Raw genomic sequence first — 18,931 nt, 5'->3', positions numbered from 1 at the left:
CCGGAATGGCTTCGACAATCCATTTGTATTGATTCTTCTTAAAGTGAAATAAAATTCTATTTTTTGTGGAAAAAAAAAATAATATTTTCTTTGTTATATCTATTTGCGTGGAATTTTAATTTAATTTTTATCAATAAAAATCATTCAATATAAATATAATCATTTGAAGTTTAAAAAATAAATTTATATAAAAAACCATACATATTTTACTAATTTAGAAATTATAAAATCACAACAACTAGGAAAGAAAGATTTCATCTGCCATATTCATAAGGTAAGTTTCCTTCATGTGTTAGCCTTTGTCCCGTCCTTCATATAGTATACATGGATACGAAAAATGCAAGCCCCAAACGCCTAAGAGGATCAATAAAAGAAAAACTGAACCGATTGCCACCTCAAACCATTTCATTCTTTTGTTTTCGTCCTTCATACGTTTTCGTCCTTCAGACGTTTTTCACTGATACGCACCATGCAACGCACAATGCAACCCACAATCAACGAGATGATTATTAAAGTAACAGATGAAATGCCTACCACCATATACCATTTCATTGTCAAATAACAAAAAAAAAAATTAGAAATGGAGTTTAACGTTGATACAAAACTTTTTCCTGCCTTTCTCTCTTCTTTCAACATCCATTGCTAATATACAATTGATTTTAAAGGGATTTTGGTATGGTTGAATGAATGCCAATTTACTAATAATTTTGATATTGTCTCTAATAGTAATCAGATATGTATGATGTTTATCCATAAAACACAAATCATATGCATTAAATTAATTTTAAAATACTTTATTATTAAACTTTAAGTAGAAGAAATGATACATTTATCAAAACACAACTACATTTAATAGCTAAAATTCATTTTTTTGGTAGCAATATAATTGCTAAATTAAAAAAATAATAACTAAATAAAATACGAATTAAGTAAAATGAATAAATTATTGAAATATTAAAAACAATAGTAATTGGATATGCATGATGTTTATCCATAAAACACAAATCATATGCATTAAATTAATTTTAAAATACTTTATTATTAAACTTTAAGTAGAAGAAATGATACATTTATCAAAACATAACTAAATTTAATAGCTAAATTTCATTTTTTGGTAGCAATATAATTGCTAAATTAAAAAAATAATAACTAAATAAAATACGAATTAAGTAAAATGAATAAATTATTGAAATATTAAAAACAATAGTAATTGGATATGCATGATGTTTATCCATAAAACACAAATTATATGCATTAAGCTAATTTTAAGATAATTTCTTATTAAACTTTTAGTAGAAGAAATGATACATTTATCAAAACATAACTAAATTTAATAGCTAAATTTCATTTTTTGGTAGCAATATAATAGCTAATTTAATAAAATAATAACTAAATAAAAAACGAATTAAGTAAAATAAATGAATTATTGAAATATTAAAAACAATAGTAGTTGGATATGCATGATGTTTATCTATAAAACACAAATTATATGCATTAACATAATTTTATGATAATTTCTTATTAAATTTTTTAGTACAAGAAATGATACATTTATCAAAACATAACTAAATTTAATAGCTAAATTTTATTTTTTTGTAGCAATATAATTGCTAATTTAATAAAATAATAACTAAATAAAAAACGAATTAAGTAAAATAAATGAATTATTGAAATTTTTAAAACAATAGTAATTGGATATGCATGATGTTTATCCATAAACCACAAATTATATGCATTAACCTAATTTTAGGATAATTTCTTATTAAAATTTTAGTAGAAGAAATGATGCATTTATCAAAACATAACTAAATTTAATAGCTAAATTTCATTTTTTGGTAGCAATAGAATTGCTAAATTAATAAAATAATAACTAAATAAAATACGAATTAAGTAAAATGAATAATTTATTGAAATATTAAAAACAATAGTAATTGGATATGCATGATGTTTATCCATAAAACACAAATTATATGCATTAAGCTAATTTTAAGATAATTTCTTATTAAACTTTTAGTAGAAGAAATGATACATTTATCAAAACATAACTAAATTTAATAGCTAAATTTCATTTTTTTGGTAGCAATATAATTGCTAATTTAATAAAATAATAACTAAATAAAAAATGAATTAAGTTAAATAAATGAATTAATAAAATATTTAAAACAATAGTAATTGGATATGCATGATATTTATCCATAAAACACAAATTATATGCATTAACCTAATTTTAAGATAATTTCTTATTAAACTTTTAGTAGAAGAAATGATACATTTATCAAAACATAACTAAATTTAATAGCTAAATTTCATTTTTTGGTAGCAATATAATTGCTAAATTAATAAAATAATAACTAAACAAATTACGAATTAAGTAAAATAAATAAATTATTGAAATAATAAAAACAATAGTAATTGGATATGCATGATGTTTATCCATAAAACACAAATTATATGCATTAAGCTAATTTTAAGATAATTTCTTATTAAACTTTTAGTAGAAGAAATGATACATTTATCAAAACATAACTAAATTTAATAGCTAAATTTCATTTTTTGGTAGCAATATAATTGCTAAATTAATAAAATAATAACTAAACAAATTACGAATTAAGTAAAATAAATAAATTATTGAAATAATAAAAACAATAGTAATTGGATATGCATGATGTTTATCCATAAAACACAAATTATATGCATTAAGCTAATTTTAAGATAATTTATTATTAAAGTTTTAGTAGAAGAAATGATACATTTATCAAAACATAACTAAATTTAATAGCTAAATTTCATTTTTTGGTAGCAATATAATTGCTAAATTAATAAAATAATAACTAAACAAATTACGAATTAAGTAAAATAAATAAATTATTGAAATAATAAAAACAATAGTAATTGGATATGCATGATGTTTATCCATAAAACACAAATTATATGCATTAAGCTAATTTTAAGATAATTTATTATTAAAGTTTTAGTAGAAGAAATGATACATTTATCAAAACATAACTAAATTTAATAGCTAAATTTCATTTTTTGGTAGCAATATAATTGCTAAATTAATAAAATAATAACTAAACAAATTACGAATTAAGTAAAATAAATAAATTATTGAAATAATAAAAACAATAGTAATTGGATATGCATGATGTTTATCCATAAAACACAAATTATATGCATTAAGCTAATTTTAAGATAATTTATTATTAAAGTTTTAGTAGAAGAAATGATACATTTATCAAAACATAACTAAATTTAATAGCTAAATTTCATTTTTTGGTAGCAATATAATTGCTAAATTAATAAAATAATAACTAAACAAATTACGAATTAAGTAAAATAAATAAATTATTGAAATAATAAAAACAATAGTAATTGGATATGCATGATGTTTATCCATAAAACACAAATTATATGCATTAAGCTAATTTTAAGATAATTTATTATTAAAGTTTTAGTAGAAGAAATGATACATTTATCAAAACATAATTAAATTTAATAGCTAAATTTCATTTTTTGGTAGCAATATAATTGGGTAAACATAATTAAATTTAATAGCTAAATTTCATTTTTTGGTAACAATGAAAGAGAGAGAAAAAAAAAAGAAACTTGTGAATTGGGTAACTAGAGAGATTTATAGTTTGATGACATTGTTGTAAATAGAGTCATAGTGAAAGAATATGATAGTTAATAGACATAGAGAAAGTGTCCAAATAGTAGAAAATATGTCATATGGCAAATACTTTTGAAAAAAGTGTGTTAGAGTGCAAATATTCTTTTTAATATTTTATAACCTTCATCAATTATATATAATTTCATCAAAATATATCAACTAAACCCACGCGTAGCGTGGGTTCGAAACCTAGTGTCTTAAAGGATTATGAGATTTCAACATGTTAATTCAGATGTAATGGAATAAATTTAAAGGTTTGTGTTGTTCTGATGCTATGTGATAATTCCGAGAGAAAATATATTATTAATCCTTCCATTTTTCCATATTTCACCTATTTTGTCTTGAAAACAAAAATATTTTGTTGGATGAAAGAATTTGATTTGTTCTTTATTTTTCTTCCGTATAAATACGTAATTATTTTCCCTTATTACACTTCTTATATCAAATAGTGTATATGGTTCATGATAATTGCTTCTATCGACTATTGTAGCATTCAAGATTAGTCGTACCCTACCAACTTAAATTGTAAAATCACTAACAATTTAACATAAACAAATTTTGGAGTAGGATTGGTTAATAAATTGGGTATGTGCGTTCATATCATTCTTCGGACAACCAATAAATAGAAGGAGAATGACAGTCAGATAGGACAGTAAAATGTGGCTTTTATTATTAGAAATATCAAAAAAAAAAATATTTTAAAGACAATAACGGTGAAAAAAAAAAATATTCTAAACCATAATTTTTCAATCATTTTCTCCTAAAAAATCATTCACCAAACACACATAATCAAGCTCTAAAACCAATTCTCTTTCTATAGATATGATAGCCAAAGAAAGGTGAAGCAAAAAAAGTTTATGAGTCGAGTAAACGACACAGACACGATGAATAATCGTGAGAAAAATAGGTTATCAATTGTTCACTAATCACTATTCTTAAACCCACAAGTAGTTTCCTTTATTCTTAACAAGATTAAATCCCACGTATACGACAAATTCTCAATATTAAAATTTGAAAATTAAGTTAAATCATCCATGTAATTATATAAAATTATATTAAATATGCTATCAAATTATTCATCGATTGAAAAAATTAAGAAAATTACATTAATTTTTTATTTTGATTCTCATAATTTTCTTATATTATGTTAATTAATAATTTTAACACATCAAATTTGTATATTTTAATCACTTTTCTGTATAAATTTCTTTTTACGATATGTTTATAACAATTAATAATTGCAATTAAATTACATATATTTTTCTTATTAATTGCACATATTTTTCTTATTAATTTCATATTTTCTATTAAAATTAGTAATTTAATAGATAAATTTCCTATTAGATTTAATCATATATTAGATTACTTTTGGTTTTACATACTTTACAAAAATATTAATTATAATCTTTTTATTTTTAGGATTTTTTAATTTTTTCTATAAATTTAAAATATTCACATGTGTCAGAATATTCTTGATATACTTGACACATGTCGCGATTATATGAATTACTAACTTAAAAAACTAAGCTTTATATAATAAGATTATCTTCCATTAGTATTATTGTTATTAGATTTAGAGTATAAAACATGTGTAGAAATTTTCTTATATATTAGATTTATTAATATTGTCATGGGCTGCTCAAACCAAAAAACCCACTTTACATACACATTTATTTTATCAATTTAAATACATAAGCCTAGATAGAAAAAAAATGTGGCCTAACAAATTTTTAATTTTTGGTGGCTTAGGGCAATTGCCCTTTCCTCTTGCCTGTAAGCACGGCACTGGACACAGCACTATTTACAGCTTAGATGGGAGCCCAGATTATAGCTCAACACAATACAAAGAAGCTTTGAAGACTTTCATGAAAATGGTGGCATCTGAAAGCCAGATGTTTGGTAGTAGCAGCGGTTAATAGTAAACATAATTAGACCCATTAATAATTACTTTCTAATTTAATTTTTATAATAAGCTTAGTGAAAATCTTGTGGTGCCCGTCCCATGGACGGGCATAATACTAGGTACATATATTTTCTTATTATAATAAGACAACATGTAAATTGTTGGATCTAATTTTTTTTTTGTCGAATACTGCTATATTTAAAATTAGATTTAGAAATATATTACCAAACTATTCTTTAGCAAATAGTCAAAATACATGGTTTTTTTCAACCGATACAATTACAGCCCCAAAAGCCAAAACCAACTCAGAGGCACTAAACCAACAGACATGTGACAATACTATTAAACAAAAACCGAAAGAAGACTAAAAATTGAAGCCCAAAGAAGAGGTAAGTAACATCATCTTTGTTAGTCAATCAATTCATCGCTACATAAACATTCTTTATAAGCAACAAATGAAATCGATGGTTAATCAAACAATAATCATATGTCCCCTCGAAACAGCAACGAACAATTACCAAAAAAATCCATTAATAAAAGAAGAAAGTTATTCAAAAAGGAATGAAGAAGAACAATAACAGAAATCGTTTTTGAGTTTCTTTTTCACCCTTTGATCTGCAAGTTGTTCATTTGTGCATCTACATTATCTGCATCGTTCTCTGTCTTTACATTCATCCACGGATGTTCCAAGCATTGCTGCGCAGTTGGTCGTTTCTCTGGTGCAAACTCCAGAATCGAAGTCACAAACTCGGCAAACTCCTTTGCTTATATTTATCGATCAGTAAACTATCAAGTGACCAATATTTCAACCGCCTGATCCTTTTTTAAATCCCCGTGTCTGTCAAAATAGTCTTTCGATCTCGCTCCCCCAATCGCAATCTGCTCAACCAAAGCATATCATCAGAAGGTGACCAAACCGAGAAAACAGAGCGGGAAAGCAAAAAAATAAAATACCTTTTTAGGCATCTTTCCTAGGAGTTCCATCATAAGAGCAAGGTGATCCTAAATTCAAAAACGTATTAGAAAATCAAGACAAAAAAAAATTTGAAGAAGCAAACTCTTGAGGTTAAAGATATAGGATCTGACCTCGTAGAAAATAAATTAAAAACCCTCATATCTACTAACCCTCATATTTCCAAATAAATCCAAAATTAAGAAAATATATATTATGAAGAGTTTTAATTATATAGTAACTTTTATATATACAAAGAAATCTACCGTAAAAATTTAACATTTCAATAGATTTATTTTTGTCAAATTTAAAATTTATTTGATTTTAGTGATAGTTCTCTGACTTCTGAAAACGAAAAACAAAAGATGTAAGAAAGAATTGTTTATTAGTATTTTAATGGTTTGTAAACTAAAGAAACAGAGTGACAGAGAATTAAACACTGCAAGAAGAAGAAGAATCTCACTATTACTAGTGGAACCTACCACATGTCCCTTTCTTCCTTCTGCTTCTTCTTCCTCATCCTTTCTCACTTCCTCCGTGTGAAAAAAAAACCCTGAAACCAAAATCATAATCATCATCTTCTTCTTCTTCCCTATCTATAATAATGTCATCGTCTCCGTCAAACAACAGCATCCCTTCCGTCCAATTTCCACCGGACCCGGTGTTTCCTTTCACCAATCCAAACACAACAACAACTCCGTCTCAGCCCTCCATCATCGGACCTTTTTCGCCTCCTCCTTTAACGATTGAGTCATCAGACGACAGAAGATTGGGAAGAGCAGCATTAATTATACTAATCACTGGAGTAGTTTTAGGAGCTACGCTTGTTCTAATCGGAGTTTGTATCTTCGTTTGTTTCTATAAAATAAAGAAGAAGAAGAAGAAGAAGATGAGAAGAGATGCTGAAGTTGCCATTAATGGAGGAGACTCACTAGATCCCAAAGGTATCTTTTTTTAACTTTAGGGTTTCTTTAATTCTCTTAAAAATCAAATCTTTTCTTATATTTAATATTCGATTCCTCTGTTTCTTATTCAGGTAATAATAACCTTCAGCAATGTAACCAACAAAGTAGTTCATCAGAGATTGGACAAAACTTGTTTACATATGAAGATTTGTCTAGAGCAACTAGTGATTTCTCCGACAGTAACCTGATTGGACAAGGTGGGTTTGGTTATGTTCACAGAGGAGTTCTTATTGATGGAACTGAGGTTGCTATTAAGCAGCTTAAAGCTGGGAGTGGACAAGGCGAACGCGAGTTTCAAGCTGAGATACAGACAATTAGCAGAGTTCATCACAGGCATCTTGTTTCTCTTCTTGGTTATTGTATAACTGGTTCTCAAAGACTGCTTGTTTATGAGTTTGTGCCTAACAAGACTCTTGAGTTTCATTTGCACGGTGATGAGCTCTTTAAAACTATGGTTATGATTATATGGTTTGAGTGTGGCTTTTTTTTTAAAACTATAGTGATGTTTGTAGAGAAAGGGAGACCTGTAATGGAGTGGACAAAGAGGATGAAGATTGCTTTGGGTGCAGCTAAAGGATTGTCATACTTACATGAAGACTGTAAGAAACTTTCACATTTGTTTCTGAAGTGTTTTTATTTGTCTTTTGGTGTCAATTTGTCAAAGAGATTTGGTTTGTATCAGGTAAACCTAAAACAATACACCGGGATGTGAAGGCTGCAAATATTCTAATTGACCATAGCTACGAGGCAAAGGTACTTTAAAGATTGATTATACATTTCTTCAAGAGAACTACTAATAATGGTGAACTTGATTCTTCATCAGTTAGCAGATTTTGGACTCGCCAGGTCTTCTTTAGACACTGATACTCATGTTTCTACTCGGATTATGGGAACATTTGGGTATGAAACGCTCTTTTCTCTACGCAATCATCAAATTAGAAACAACTTATAACGGTCTCTTGAACTTCTTTTCTTATGGTTTTATTGTGTGATGCAGTTACTTGGCTCCTGAATATGCTTCTTCAGGGAAACTCACTGATAAATCAGATGTTTTCTCGTTTGGAGTAGTGCTTCTCGAACTGATAACCGGTCGTCGACCTGTTGATAACTCGCAGCCTTTTGCAGATGATGATTGCATTGTTGATTGGGTTAGTAATCTTGTTTTACCTTTATTAGCACCAAAACCTCAACTTTTTAATAAGCTTCTAAGTTTAACCTCCATTCAATAGGCAAAACCTTTGATGATACAAGCTCTAAATGATGGTAGCTTTGACGGTCTTGTTGACCCGAGATTAGAGGATAAGTTTGATATCAGCGAAATGACGAGAATGGTTGCTTGCGCTGCTGCTAGTGTCCGGCATTCAGCAAAACGCCGCCCTAAAATGAGCCAGGTACTAGAATCAGACTGTTACTTTTTGGCAACATTGTTCACGTCGAACTAGGATAAATACTTGTAGTGATTGCTATTTGGACACACTTGCAGATAGTTCGAGCATTTGAAGGAAACATATCTTTAGATGACCTAACGGAAGGATCTGCTCCAGGACACAGCACTATTTACAGCTTAGATGGGAGCTCGGATTACAGCTCAACACAGTACAAAGAAGACTTGAAGAAATTCAAGAAAATGGCATATGAAAGCCAGACTTTTGGTAGTAGTGAATGCAGCGGTTTGACTAGCGACAACGGTCAGAACCCATCAGGGTCCTCTAGCATCACCGAAGGCAACCGTACAACGCAAGAGATCGAACCGGAGAAGAAAGCGAACGAGATACTATAACTTAGAAACAGAGGAATTCTTCTTGGGTTATATGTAGACTACTAAAGTCTAAAAATAGTAAAGTGATTAAGCATTTTGGGAGTTAGGTTTATTTAGGTGTAAACACATTTATTATTCATAACACGCGCTTTCACTTTTAATTCATGTGTGGCTCTAATCAAAACTGTCTGATTTTGCACGTGATTTGTTGGAGATTTTTTGTTAGTATGGATGTGAAGATATTATTTAAGATTCTTTATTATTTTTGGCCTTGATATATAATTTGAGTCTTCTCTATGATAGAGTACCATTTTTTTTTTTAAGCATGGTCATTTTCTTTGGGGCTATCCATGTAATTTTGAAGAAAAAAGAACACTAATGACTTTGTTAATTTGTACTCCCTCTGTATCATAAAGCATGATGTTTTAGGATTTTTACTTGTATCACAGAAGATGATTTTTTTAGTATATTTAATGCATTTTTATTTTTAACTAATTAATATTTTTACTTTTACAATACAGAATTAAATGTGTTTATGTAGTTGATTGACAAGTATTAAAAAAGCACAACTAAATGAGTACTAAAAGCAAAATTAATTACCAATAATACATCATTTATTATTTTCTTAATCTTTGTAAAAATTCTAAAACATAATCTTTTCTGATACAAAGGGAGTAAATGAAATCCTTTCAATATATTTATGCAAAAAAAAATATTTTTAGAAACATGGTGTGTAAGGAACATCATTACTACATTAGTCAATGGTACTTAAATAAAATATATGAAAAAGTAAACATAATTAGACCCATTAGACCGTTACATAACATAACTAGATTATGACCCGCAGTATACAACAAGGTAAGTTTTTTTTTTTTAATATACTATTTTATTACTATTTTGCTAATATACTATTTTCTAATTTTAGTGATTTAATATATAAACCGTGGTATACCGCACAATAATTTTTGTTTATTATAATCTTAATTAAATCAGTTTGATTCAACATATTTTATATTGGTGTTGTTAAAACATTAAAATAAGGATTTAACCCTTATTGAAATATCATATTACTGATAGTTTATTTTTTAGTATTATTAATTCGATCATGTAATGTCATATAACCCGTCATGTAATATAATTCGTTTGTGTAAATTTAAAAATTTAATATTTTTAAATATTTATAATTTTAAACTTTTTATTAAGTTTAGATATATCAGTTATAAATTGTAAACTTTTTAAAATTTTAGAATTTACTATATATGTATGTTGAACGCACACTTTTTATATTAATTGAGTAATATATGTTTGTTTAAAAAATTCATCAGGAAAAAAATACTTTTTTATTAATTTTATGTATTATATGAAAAAGTAATGGGTCTAGTGGGTCCATTACTTTTTAATTTTTCTTATTATACATTAGTCAATGGTACTTAAAAAAATATATGAAAAAGTAAACATAACTAGACCCATTAGACCGTTACATAACATAATTAGACCCATTACTTTTTAATTTATTTAGTATAAAATCTAATACTAATTACTTTTTAATTTTCTTTTGTTATAGAATAAGATTATAAGATGACTAAATAAAGGAAGGGTAGTCTAGTAAACAAAAAGATTTAAAATAGTGTACCTTGCTGTTATTTAGCGAATATTATTAACCCTTTTTTATTATTTTTTTTTCTGCAATTTCGCTTTCTCTCAACCAGAATCACACGAAAGAAGAGAGGAGAGGAGACACAAAAACAGAGAGACAGTTTCTTCGGTCATAAGAAAAATCAAATAAGCTCAAAATCCATCAATGTCTTCTCGCCGTAGAGTTCTTCTTAAGGTTATCATTCTTGGTGACAGCGGGTACACTTTTTTCAACATCTCTTCGATTCCTACATTTTTTTTTTTTTTTTACATAGATTTGATTTGTTCATTATTTTGATCCGTTGTTGTTTCTTGTGGCCAGAGTTGGGAAGACTTCGTTGATGAATCAGTATGTTTTCTAGATCTATATGTCTGTTTTACTTGTAATGTTTTTATTTTTTGTTAAAATCTTTAATTTGTTTGGATTGATTTGGTTTCGTGTTTTTAGGTTTGTGAATCGCAAATTTAGTAATCAGTATAAAGCAACGATTGGAGCAGATTTTTTAACTAAGGAGGTTCAGATTGATGACAGAATCTTCACTTTACAGGTACAATCTATGTGTTTGTGTCTCTTTCTCGTTTGTTTGAATGATTCAAACATTTTTATATGATTCGTGGAATATTCTGATTGGATCTTTCTTAGGTTTTTAACTTTTTGGGTCAGAGAAAAAGTTAAAATCTTGCTTTGTGGGTGTTTCTTAGGAGAATGATACAAATATGTATGTATTGAATCTTTTGATGTAATACAGATTTGGGATACTGCTGGGCAAGAAAGATTCCAAAGTTTGGGAGTTGCGTTTTACAGAGGAGCGGATTGTTGTGTTCTTGTGTATGATGTCAATGTTATGAAGTCTTTTGATAATCTTAATAACTGGAGGGAAGAGTTCTTGATTCAGGTAATAATAACCTTCTTCTACCCATACTCATTGATAGATAAGTTTGGAGTATCTTTGCTATAATCTAAGATGTTTCATCTTCTTTTTGTGACATTGTATAGGCTAGTCCTTCAGATCCTGAAAACTTCCCGTTTGTCGTGTTGGGGAACAAGACTGATGTTGATGGTGGCAAGAGCCGAGTGGTGAGACTTTATCTTGTTCATCCACATTTTCATGAATACTCTATAGTGTTTGGTTATGCTTAAGTTGTCCCATATTGTCAGGTTTCTGAGAAGAAGGCAAAGGCATGGTGTGCGTCTAGAGGAAACATTCCTTACTTTGAGACTTCTGCCAAAGAAGGGTTTAACGTGGATGCGGCTTTCGAATGCATAACCAAAAATGCTTTCAAGAATGAACCTGAAGAAGAACCGTAAGTACAACTAACCTTTTTCTGCCAAATTTGCATCACTTTTTCATTCGTTAAAGTCTTATCTTGTAACTTTCTTCTCTGTTACCTCGTCAGATACCTTCCTGACACCATTGATGTTGCCGGAGGTCAGCAACAAAGATCAACAGGGTGTGAATGCTAAAATCCAGCAAAAGTTTGTTGCAGAGTATACCTACATTTCGTTTTTCTTTGGCACATTTGATTTTGTACCATACAATATAACTTTTGGAAATGTAATTTCAATATTCATTGAGTTACAGATTGTAACGAATTGGGTTCCACAGTATCAAAATCAAAATCATGTAATGTGTCACAAAAATTATCATCTATTATCTTTCTGTTTCTTATGTCTGTATTTCCTCAAACTTGACTACAATTCATCTTTAGCAGCAGACCCATCCTTTGGTTTCAACTCTTCATTGATAAAAACAGCCATGTCCTTGGCGCTCAATTTCGTTGATAGCTTTAACTGCAGAACAAAACGGGTAAGTTACTTTGTATAAAGCTTATAACTGAGAAAACCAAAAAGTAATGAAGTCGAAAAGGGATTGAGCTGAAGTGAGTTCTTTCAAAATGGTTCTTACCGGTTTCTCCTTTTCACCAGATTTGTAGAGCAAGATCATAGGATATTCATCATCGACCTGTCATCAACAATCAATAAAGATTTAGCTTGCGCATTCCGGAATTGCCAGTTTTGTTGCAGGGAAAGATTTTGATTCACCTCTAGTTTAGTATGCTCATTTGCAGATGCATCAATTCTTGCAAAAACAAGATTCTCAAAGCCTTTGAAATGCTTAGCCAATTTCTCGACTTGTTTGCTTACAGCCTCACATTTCACACACCACGGTGTATGTACCTGTTTACGGTTTTCCCCACAAGATCCATGTTATCAATGTTGATGTCAATGAATAAATTGTTTGGTTTAGCAGAGAGGCTAATCAGGATTACTAACCTCAAGAAGAACATTCTCGTGGCTGTTCAACACCAACTCATCAAAAGTCTTTCCTACCACAGTCACTATACTTGCATTTTCCTACAGATTTCACCAGGTTATTTAATCTTTAGCTTGTACATGTTCCAAGTCTCTTCAAACTCAATAATATCCGAAAAAGAACATGCAAAGTCACACTCACATTATCTGGAATTGGCTCTGACCTATAGTAACGTGAAACAGTTCCATGAGCAAGTCCTGAACAAAACTCCTAAATTGCAGATCGACAAGAGGATCACAAGAATCAGTTAATATATGAATATTTGAAAGGAACAAGTCGAAAAGGCAAAACAAATTCGTACTTCTATATTGTTTGGTGTTGCATCTGATTCAAGCAAATACTTGGAGTTCAGGTTGTTATCAAAAGCAGCAACCTGTTGAAGAGAACTGTAGATTAATCACATCTTTTTGCAGCTATATTATCAGTATATCACAAAGTGTCAATCAGAAAGACTGAAACAAGTATCCAAAACTTACAACAGTTTTATTAGCATCTTCTATTCCGAATAAGGTCAAGAATGGCATTGCAAGGTTCTCATTTGTTATATCGACATATATAAACATCAGCTGCAAGAAAAGAATAAGCAGTTATAAATCTGTCTGGTCTTTCAAAATTCACCATCAGAGAAATTACCTTGGATTTAAGTTTTCTTGCAATATCTTCAAGAGGCTGAGCAATTTTCTGAAAGTCAGCAGCCTTGGAGAAGAGCATAACCTAACAAAGGAAGGAAAAAAAGGAAAAAAGAAACAGAATTATACTTAAAACATAATCACAGGCGAAGAAAGGCAGAACCAAAACTGGTAGCAGATACAAACTGAAATCACAAAAACTTCTAACCTGAAGCTTAACAGGACTGGAGTAAACCCAAACAGTATTGGTATCAGTCAATTTTGTAATCAGAGGAAACTTGTTGCTGCCTAGAAACTCCAATATCTTCTCCATCTTGTAAGATCCATCTGCACTGCCGACTCGTGTTACCGCTTCTCAAGATAAATATAGGAAGAAAACAGATATGATAATAACAAGAGAGGTCTTCAAATCTAGCAGCAAGCTTACCATATACAGTAAACCTTTCAGCCTCAGTTTTAACCATACCAATAAAGACATTATTGGTTTTAAGGTCAGGAAATAGAAGTTTCGCAACATCGCTATTGCTTGTTTGTACAAACTGGATTTCGTCATCTGATTTTGCAGCTTTAACAAATTCGTTATGTTCAGAACCCTACGCAAACGAACAACACACATATCAACAACACTTACATTCCAAAACAAGTCTACACAATTTCAAATCTACAGTTTCAGTATCCAAATTCCAAATACCTCAAGCTTCTCAAACAGACCAAGTACAAAAGTATGATACTTCTTCAAAAAGCTCTGAGCTTCATCAACTGTATTAACTGTAATGATTGGTGCACCAGTCTTCTTTTGCACCCAGATGACTATATCCTCTCTGAAACATATCTCATAAACCGTAAAAATCAAATCAACTACAAATCAAAATCAGAACTTTCTCACTAAAGCTAAATTGGGGATAACTTACGCAGAAGATCCACCATTGTAAGTCTGAGAAGTGCCATTAACGAAGAGAAGAAGCGTAGGGAAGCCTCTAATCTCAAACTCAGACGCAATCTTGGAATACCTATCGCCATCGATCTTAGCCATCAAAATCGAACTACCAATCTCTTTCAAAGCCGTCGCAGCCTCGGCGAATCTCGGCATAAGCTCAGCGCTTCTCGCACACCAAGGCGCGTAACCTAGAACCATCACGAACTCGTTCCCATTGATCACTCGCTTCGCGTTGTCACCATTGAGTTCGAGTACGATCCTCTGAGCTTTGCTCACTGTTTTGGCTTCAGATTGTTGTTCAGGTCGATGATCTTCTTGTAATTGCTCGTCTACTGCTAGAAGCTGTTCAAGATCTTCGTCGGATCCGGATCCGGATCCGGGTTCGTTTGCTTCGACATTGGAGTCCGGTGATGAATACGCGACGATGATTACGAAACTGAGGAGTAAGAGGAGGATGAAGGTAAAGGTGGAGACTTTTGAAGTGGGTTTTGAAATTAACGACATTGCGATTTTGGGTTTTTCTTTTTTTTTTCGTCGGACTTTGAAGAGTGATTGATCGGAGACGAGAAGAGATCGTCGTGAAATGAAAAAAAAAAAAAAGCTTTAAAATCTCACCAGGTTTAACGGCGGGAGCCAAGAAGACTCCACATGTGTTATTGTGTTTGTTAGTCAAAAGTCAAAACAAAATAAAGAAAAATAAAATATTTTGTTGCTTTTTTTTTGCAAAGATAGTGGAATTTTTTTGACTAAGAATAATACTATATATAACATTTTAGACTTTAGTTATGGAAAGTTTGATGTTGAAATAATAATAATATTTAGAATATACGAATTTTATTTTATTTTAGTAAAAAACATGTCAATCTATTCAAAAAGTTGTGGCAATACATTATGATGGTAGTGTATTTTACTAAGGAAAATTGGCAAAACTAACTTAAAAAAAAACTAAAATTAAATCCCTAATTATTCTAGCCATATAACTATAATATACACTATAATAACTACAATGTATATCATCTTACCCTTTCACCACCCCTACCTACCCATTTACTATCACTTTTGCCAGCCGCTTCTGCCGGAACTACCGTCGGCCACCTCTACCGAACCACCGCCGGAACCACTTCCCGCCACCTCCACCGGTCATCTCTGCCGACCACCTCCGCTGGCTACCTCCGACCACCAGCTCTCCATTACCACCAAACACCAAAATAGTGATTGTATACTACCTTTCTCTAATTCTCCTAATTTTTTTGAATATAGTGCTATATTTTAATTTTGTTTGTGATTTTGGTTATCACACAAATTAACCCTTTTACTAAACTAAAAATTGTGTTGTACTTTTTTATAGAATAACTTCAGTTTAGAGATTTCTTTTTGCAACTAGGGTCTGAATGGTGACAGCGTATTTGGTTGTGTGGGGAAAGCGGTTTTAGAGTGCGGTACGGATCAACTGCGGTACAAGTGGTTTGCGGGACAAGTGCGGTTTATACAAAATAAGCGGTACATAATAAAATTTAATTGGTGAAAAAAACTATTTGCGGTTTACAATAGAATATTTGAATGGTAAAAAAAATGTAATTGCAGTTCATGAAATATATATCGCTAAATTGATTATATTTGCACATAATTTTGTATATATGATAATATAATTATATCTGATAACCATAATAATAATAATTATAATGATAATTATAAATCTAATCTAATAAGCTATTGATTGTTTGTTTCAAATAATTAAATTGTATTTATTAGTTATTTGCTAAAACTTGTCAAAAAAAGTTATTTGCTAAAGCATAACTTAATTACATAAATACACATTAAACTCATAACCTTTTAAACTAATCATAATAATAAGTCAACTATAAAAAAATACTTTCAAATAATAATGGATACTTGAATGAAAAAAGGAAAAAGAAAAAAAATCAACTTTTTTTAAGTGATATAAAAGAATTTGTGTATGATAATATTTTTGTGTTGTATGTTTAATTTTATACAGATGTTCTACTATTATTAAATGAGATTATTAATTATGGGTGCGGATTTGCTAAAAACGCAGGGTATTGTCTAGATTGAAAAATTGAAGTGCGTTTTTGATATTTTAGGTGTAATTATGCATGTCTTGAATAACGCACACTGTACAACTTTTTAAATGAAACAAAACGTAAATGGGTAAATGAAATTGTGAATGGTGACATATTAGTGGTTTTCTATTTTTGTTTGAATACCGCACTTAGTGGTGTTACCATTCACTACCTTAACTTATAAGCATGGTAGTTGCATTTTTTCTTACTTCAATAATCTAACGAGTCATAAGAAAATCAAACACATCATTTGCATTAAATTTTTTTTTTTTTTTGAATTTTAAGATGGGTTAGCTAATCAGATTTTATGGAACCCAAATGCCACATCGACATTTCTCCGAATTTTTTGTGGAAGCGTTAGCTAATCACAGATGTTCACGTGTTTCTGTTTAACTAATTTAAGTATGCACCTCTCCATCGTTATCCAGTTAGAAGGTCGAAAGACAAAAATACTTGGACACACGTAAGAGAGAGACACATATATTTACTCAAATGAGTCATTACACCTTATTTTATTATACTCTTTTCCTTACTGTCCATTTCCTTTTTTTTAATCTTGCAATTATAAAATTTTGGCTTTAATCAGCTCCGTCATCTTAGAAATGATCAACTATTTTTGACTAAATTTAAAGAACAGTTGTTGCTCGCTCGTTTGTGCATTTCTTTTTTGGATAGTCATACTAATATTTATCGTTCTTGAAAGAACTTTGAATCCAAAAAAAGAAGAATAAAGAAGTTTGATTCCAAGAACCCGTGAGGAAGTAATTGACATCTAAACCGAGTGAAGAGAAGACGACAAAGAAAAAGTTTAGGCACATTTTCCCACACAATTTTTCTCAAAGAGGAGACATTATTTATCTTCGTATGGGTGGGTTTTCTTGATTAGATTAGATCAGATTTTGAAGGAATCTTTTTTTCATTTTGTGTCTTTTTGTGTCTATAAAGATCCAGAGCTTTCCCTTGTCTTTTTGTCTTACAAGAGAATCTGCAAAACATTTTGAGTTATTGAGAGAGATAGAGATTGAGAAGATGTTGGAAGGCAAAGCAATGGTTGAAGATTCAGATATGCCAGTGAAGATGCAGATGCAAGCTATGGCTTTTGCTTCTCAAGCTCTTGATCTTTATGATGTCTTTGACTGTAAAGCCATTGCTGGTCACATCAAGAAGGTTGGTATACGTATACCATTGTTCTTTAACTCAAATTCTAAGTCATAAACGTCTTTGTTGATTTTGTTTGTCGTATGATGATGAATTCAGGAGTTTGATGAGATATATGGGAGTGGATGGCAATGTGTGGTGGGATCAAATTTTGGTTGTTTCTTCACACATTCTCAAGGGACTTTTATCTATTTTCAATTGGAGAAACTTAAGTTCCTCATCTTTAAAGGAGCTTCTACTCCTTAATTAATTACACAACCCTAATAATAACCATGGGGATGTTTTTTTCCTCCTTTTGTTTCTATGAAAATCAAATTTGTAAGATCTTAGCTTTGTTTGAATTCTAAGTCTGTAGATAGACCCAAGAGTGGAAGTTGATTCAATGATGTGAGATCTTTCATTTGTTACATTTGTTTGCTTTTGTGATCAATAAAAGTGTAATGCACAAGAATTTTTCTATATATATTATATTTTTGGAATGCAACAAAGTAAAAAAGGACTAAATAATCCATCCTCAATTGAGAAGTTAATAGACTAATCCATCATTACCATAATTTGATTAATTTTTTTTTTTAATTCCTTTGATTTTTTTTTAATTCGTTTGATAGAAATTCAGAGAAGGGCCAAAGTTGTGGAAAATACTATCACATATATAATCCTTAATTTAGTAGAGAAACAGAGTTCTTTAAGAAGAAAAAATACAACAAGAAATAAAGAACAATGATTACAGATAAGGGTACGTAGTAACATGTCCTCCTTAATGATTTGTTTTAATTTGTGTGTGTGTGGAGAAATACAAATTTCTAGTAACGTGCAGCCCACATTCCACCAAGTATCCATTTATAAATAGTAAAAACATTCCAAGAAAATTAAAAAAAAAAAATTCTCTATTTCTCCCTAATTAAACAATCTGACCACATTTTCACT

The 18,931-nt window shown here is 29.9% G+C and overlaps 4 protein-coding genes across 4 annotated transcripts; 3 read left to right on the top strand and 1 right to left on the bottom strand.

The window, feature by feature from the left end:
• On the top strand, nucleotides 6,945-9,526 carry LOC104758545 (proline-rich receptor-like protein kinase PERK15). The gene is made up of 8 exons (XM_010481432.2): nucleotides 6,945-7,469; nucleotides 7,562-7,921; nucleotides 8,003-8,089; nucleotides 8,173-8,243; nucleotides 8,314-8,390; nucleotides 8,488-8,638; nucleotides 8,720-8,881; nucleotides 8,974-9,526. The coding sequence occupies exons 1-8, from the start codon at nucleotides 7,130-7,132 to the stop codon at nucleotides 9,268-9,270; spliced, it is 1,545 nt and encodes a 514-aa protein (XP_010479734.1). The 5' UTR covers nucleotides 6,945-7,129; the 3' UTR covers nucleotides 9,271-9,526.
• LOC104758543 (ras-related protein RABG3d) lies at nucleotides 10,908-12,550 on the top strand. The gene is made up of 7 exons (XM_010481430.2): nucleotides 10,908-11,103; nucleotides 11,207-11,233; nucleotides 11,333-11,432; nucleotides 11,634-11,780; nucleotides 11,882-11,962; nucleotides 12,044-12,189; nucleotides 12,283-12,550. Exons 1-7 carry the CDS (start codon nucleotides 11,051-11,053, stop codon nucleotides 12,347-12,349), a joined length of 621 nt encoding a protein of 206 aa, XP_010479732.1. The 5' UTR covers nucleotides 10,908-11,050; the 3' UTR covers nucleotides 12,350-12,550.
• Nucleotides 12,427-15,425, bottom strand: LOC104758544 (protein disulfide isomerase-like 1-5). The gene is made up of 12 exons (XM_010481431.1): nucleotides 14,740-15,425; nucleotides 14,520-14,649; nucleotides 14,256-14,421; nucleotides 14,037-14,155; nucleotides 13,833-13,913; nucleotides 13,676-13,765; nucleotides 13,501-13,572; nucleotides 13,341-13,409; nucleotides 13,160-13,240; nucleotides 12,929-13,063; nucleotides 12,792-12,848; nucleotides 12,427-12,676 (listed from the first exon to the last, which is right to left on the bottom strand). Exons 1-12 carry the CDS (start codon nucleotides 15,267-15,269, stop codon nucleotides 12,578-12,580), a joined length of 1,629 nt encoding a protein of 542 aa, XP_010479733.1. The 5' UTR covers nucleotides 15,270-15,425; the 3' UTR covers nucleotides 12,427-12,577.
• LOC104758540 (dynein light chain LC6, flagellar outer arm-like) lies at nucleotides 17,688-18,467 on the top strand. Its single transcript, XM_019239265.1, has 2 exons — nucleotides 17,688-18,013; nucleotides 18,104-18,467. Exons 1-2 carry the CDS (start codon nucleotides 17,876-17,878, stop codon nucleotides 18,248-18,250), a joined length of 285 nt encoding a protein of 94 aa, XP_019094810.1. The 5' UTR covers nucleotides 17,688-17,875; the 3' UTR covers nucleotides 18,251-18,467.

The sequence above is a fragment of the Camelina sativa genome, chromosome 17 (genome assembly GCF_000633955.1).
Source record: "Camelina sativa cultivar DH55 chromosome 17, Cs, whole genome shotgun sequence".
Lineage (NCBI taxonomy): Eukaryota > Viridiplantae > Streptophyta > Magnoliopsida > Brassicales > Brassicaceae > Camelina > Camelina sativa.
Note: the sequence above shows the minus strand (reverse complement) of the source record. Positions and strands in the feature narration are given on the sequence as shown.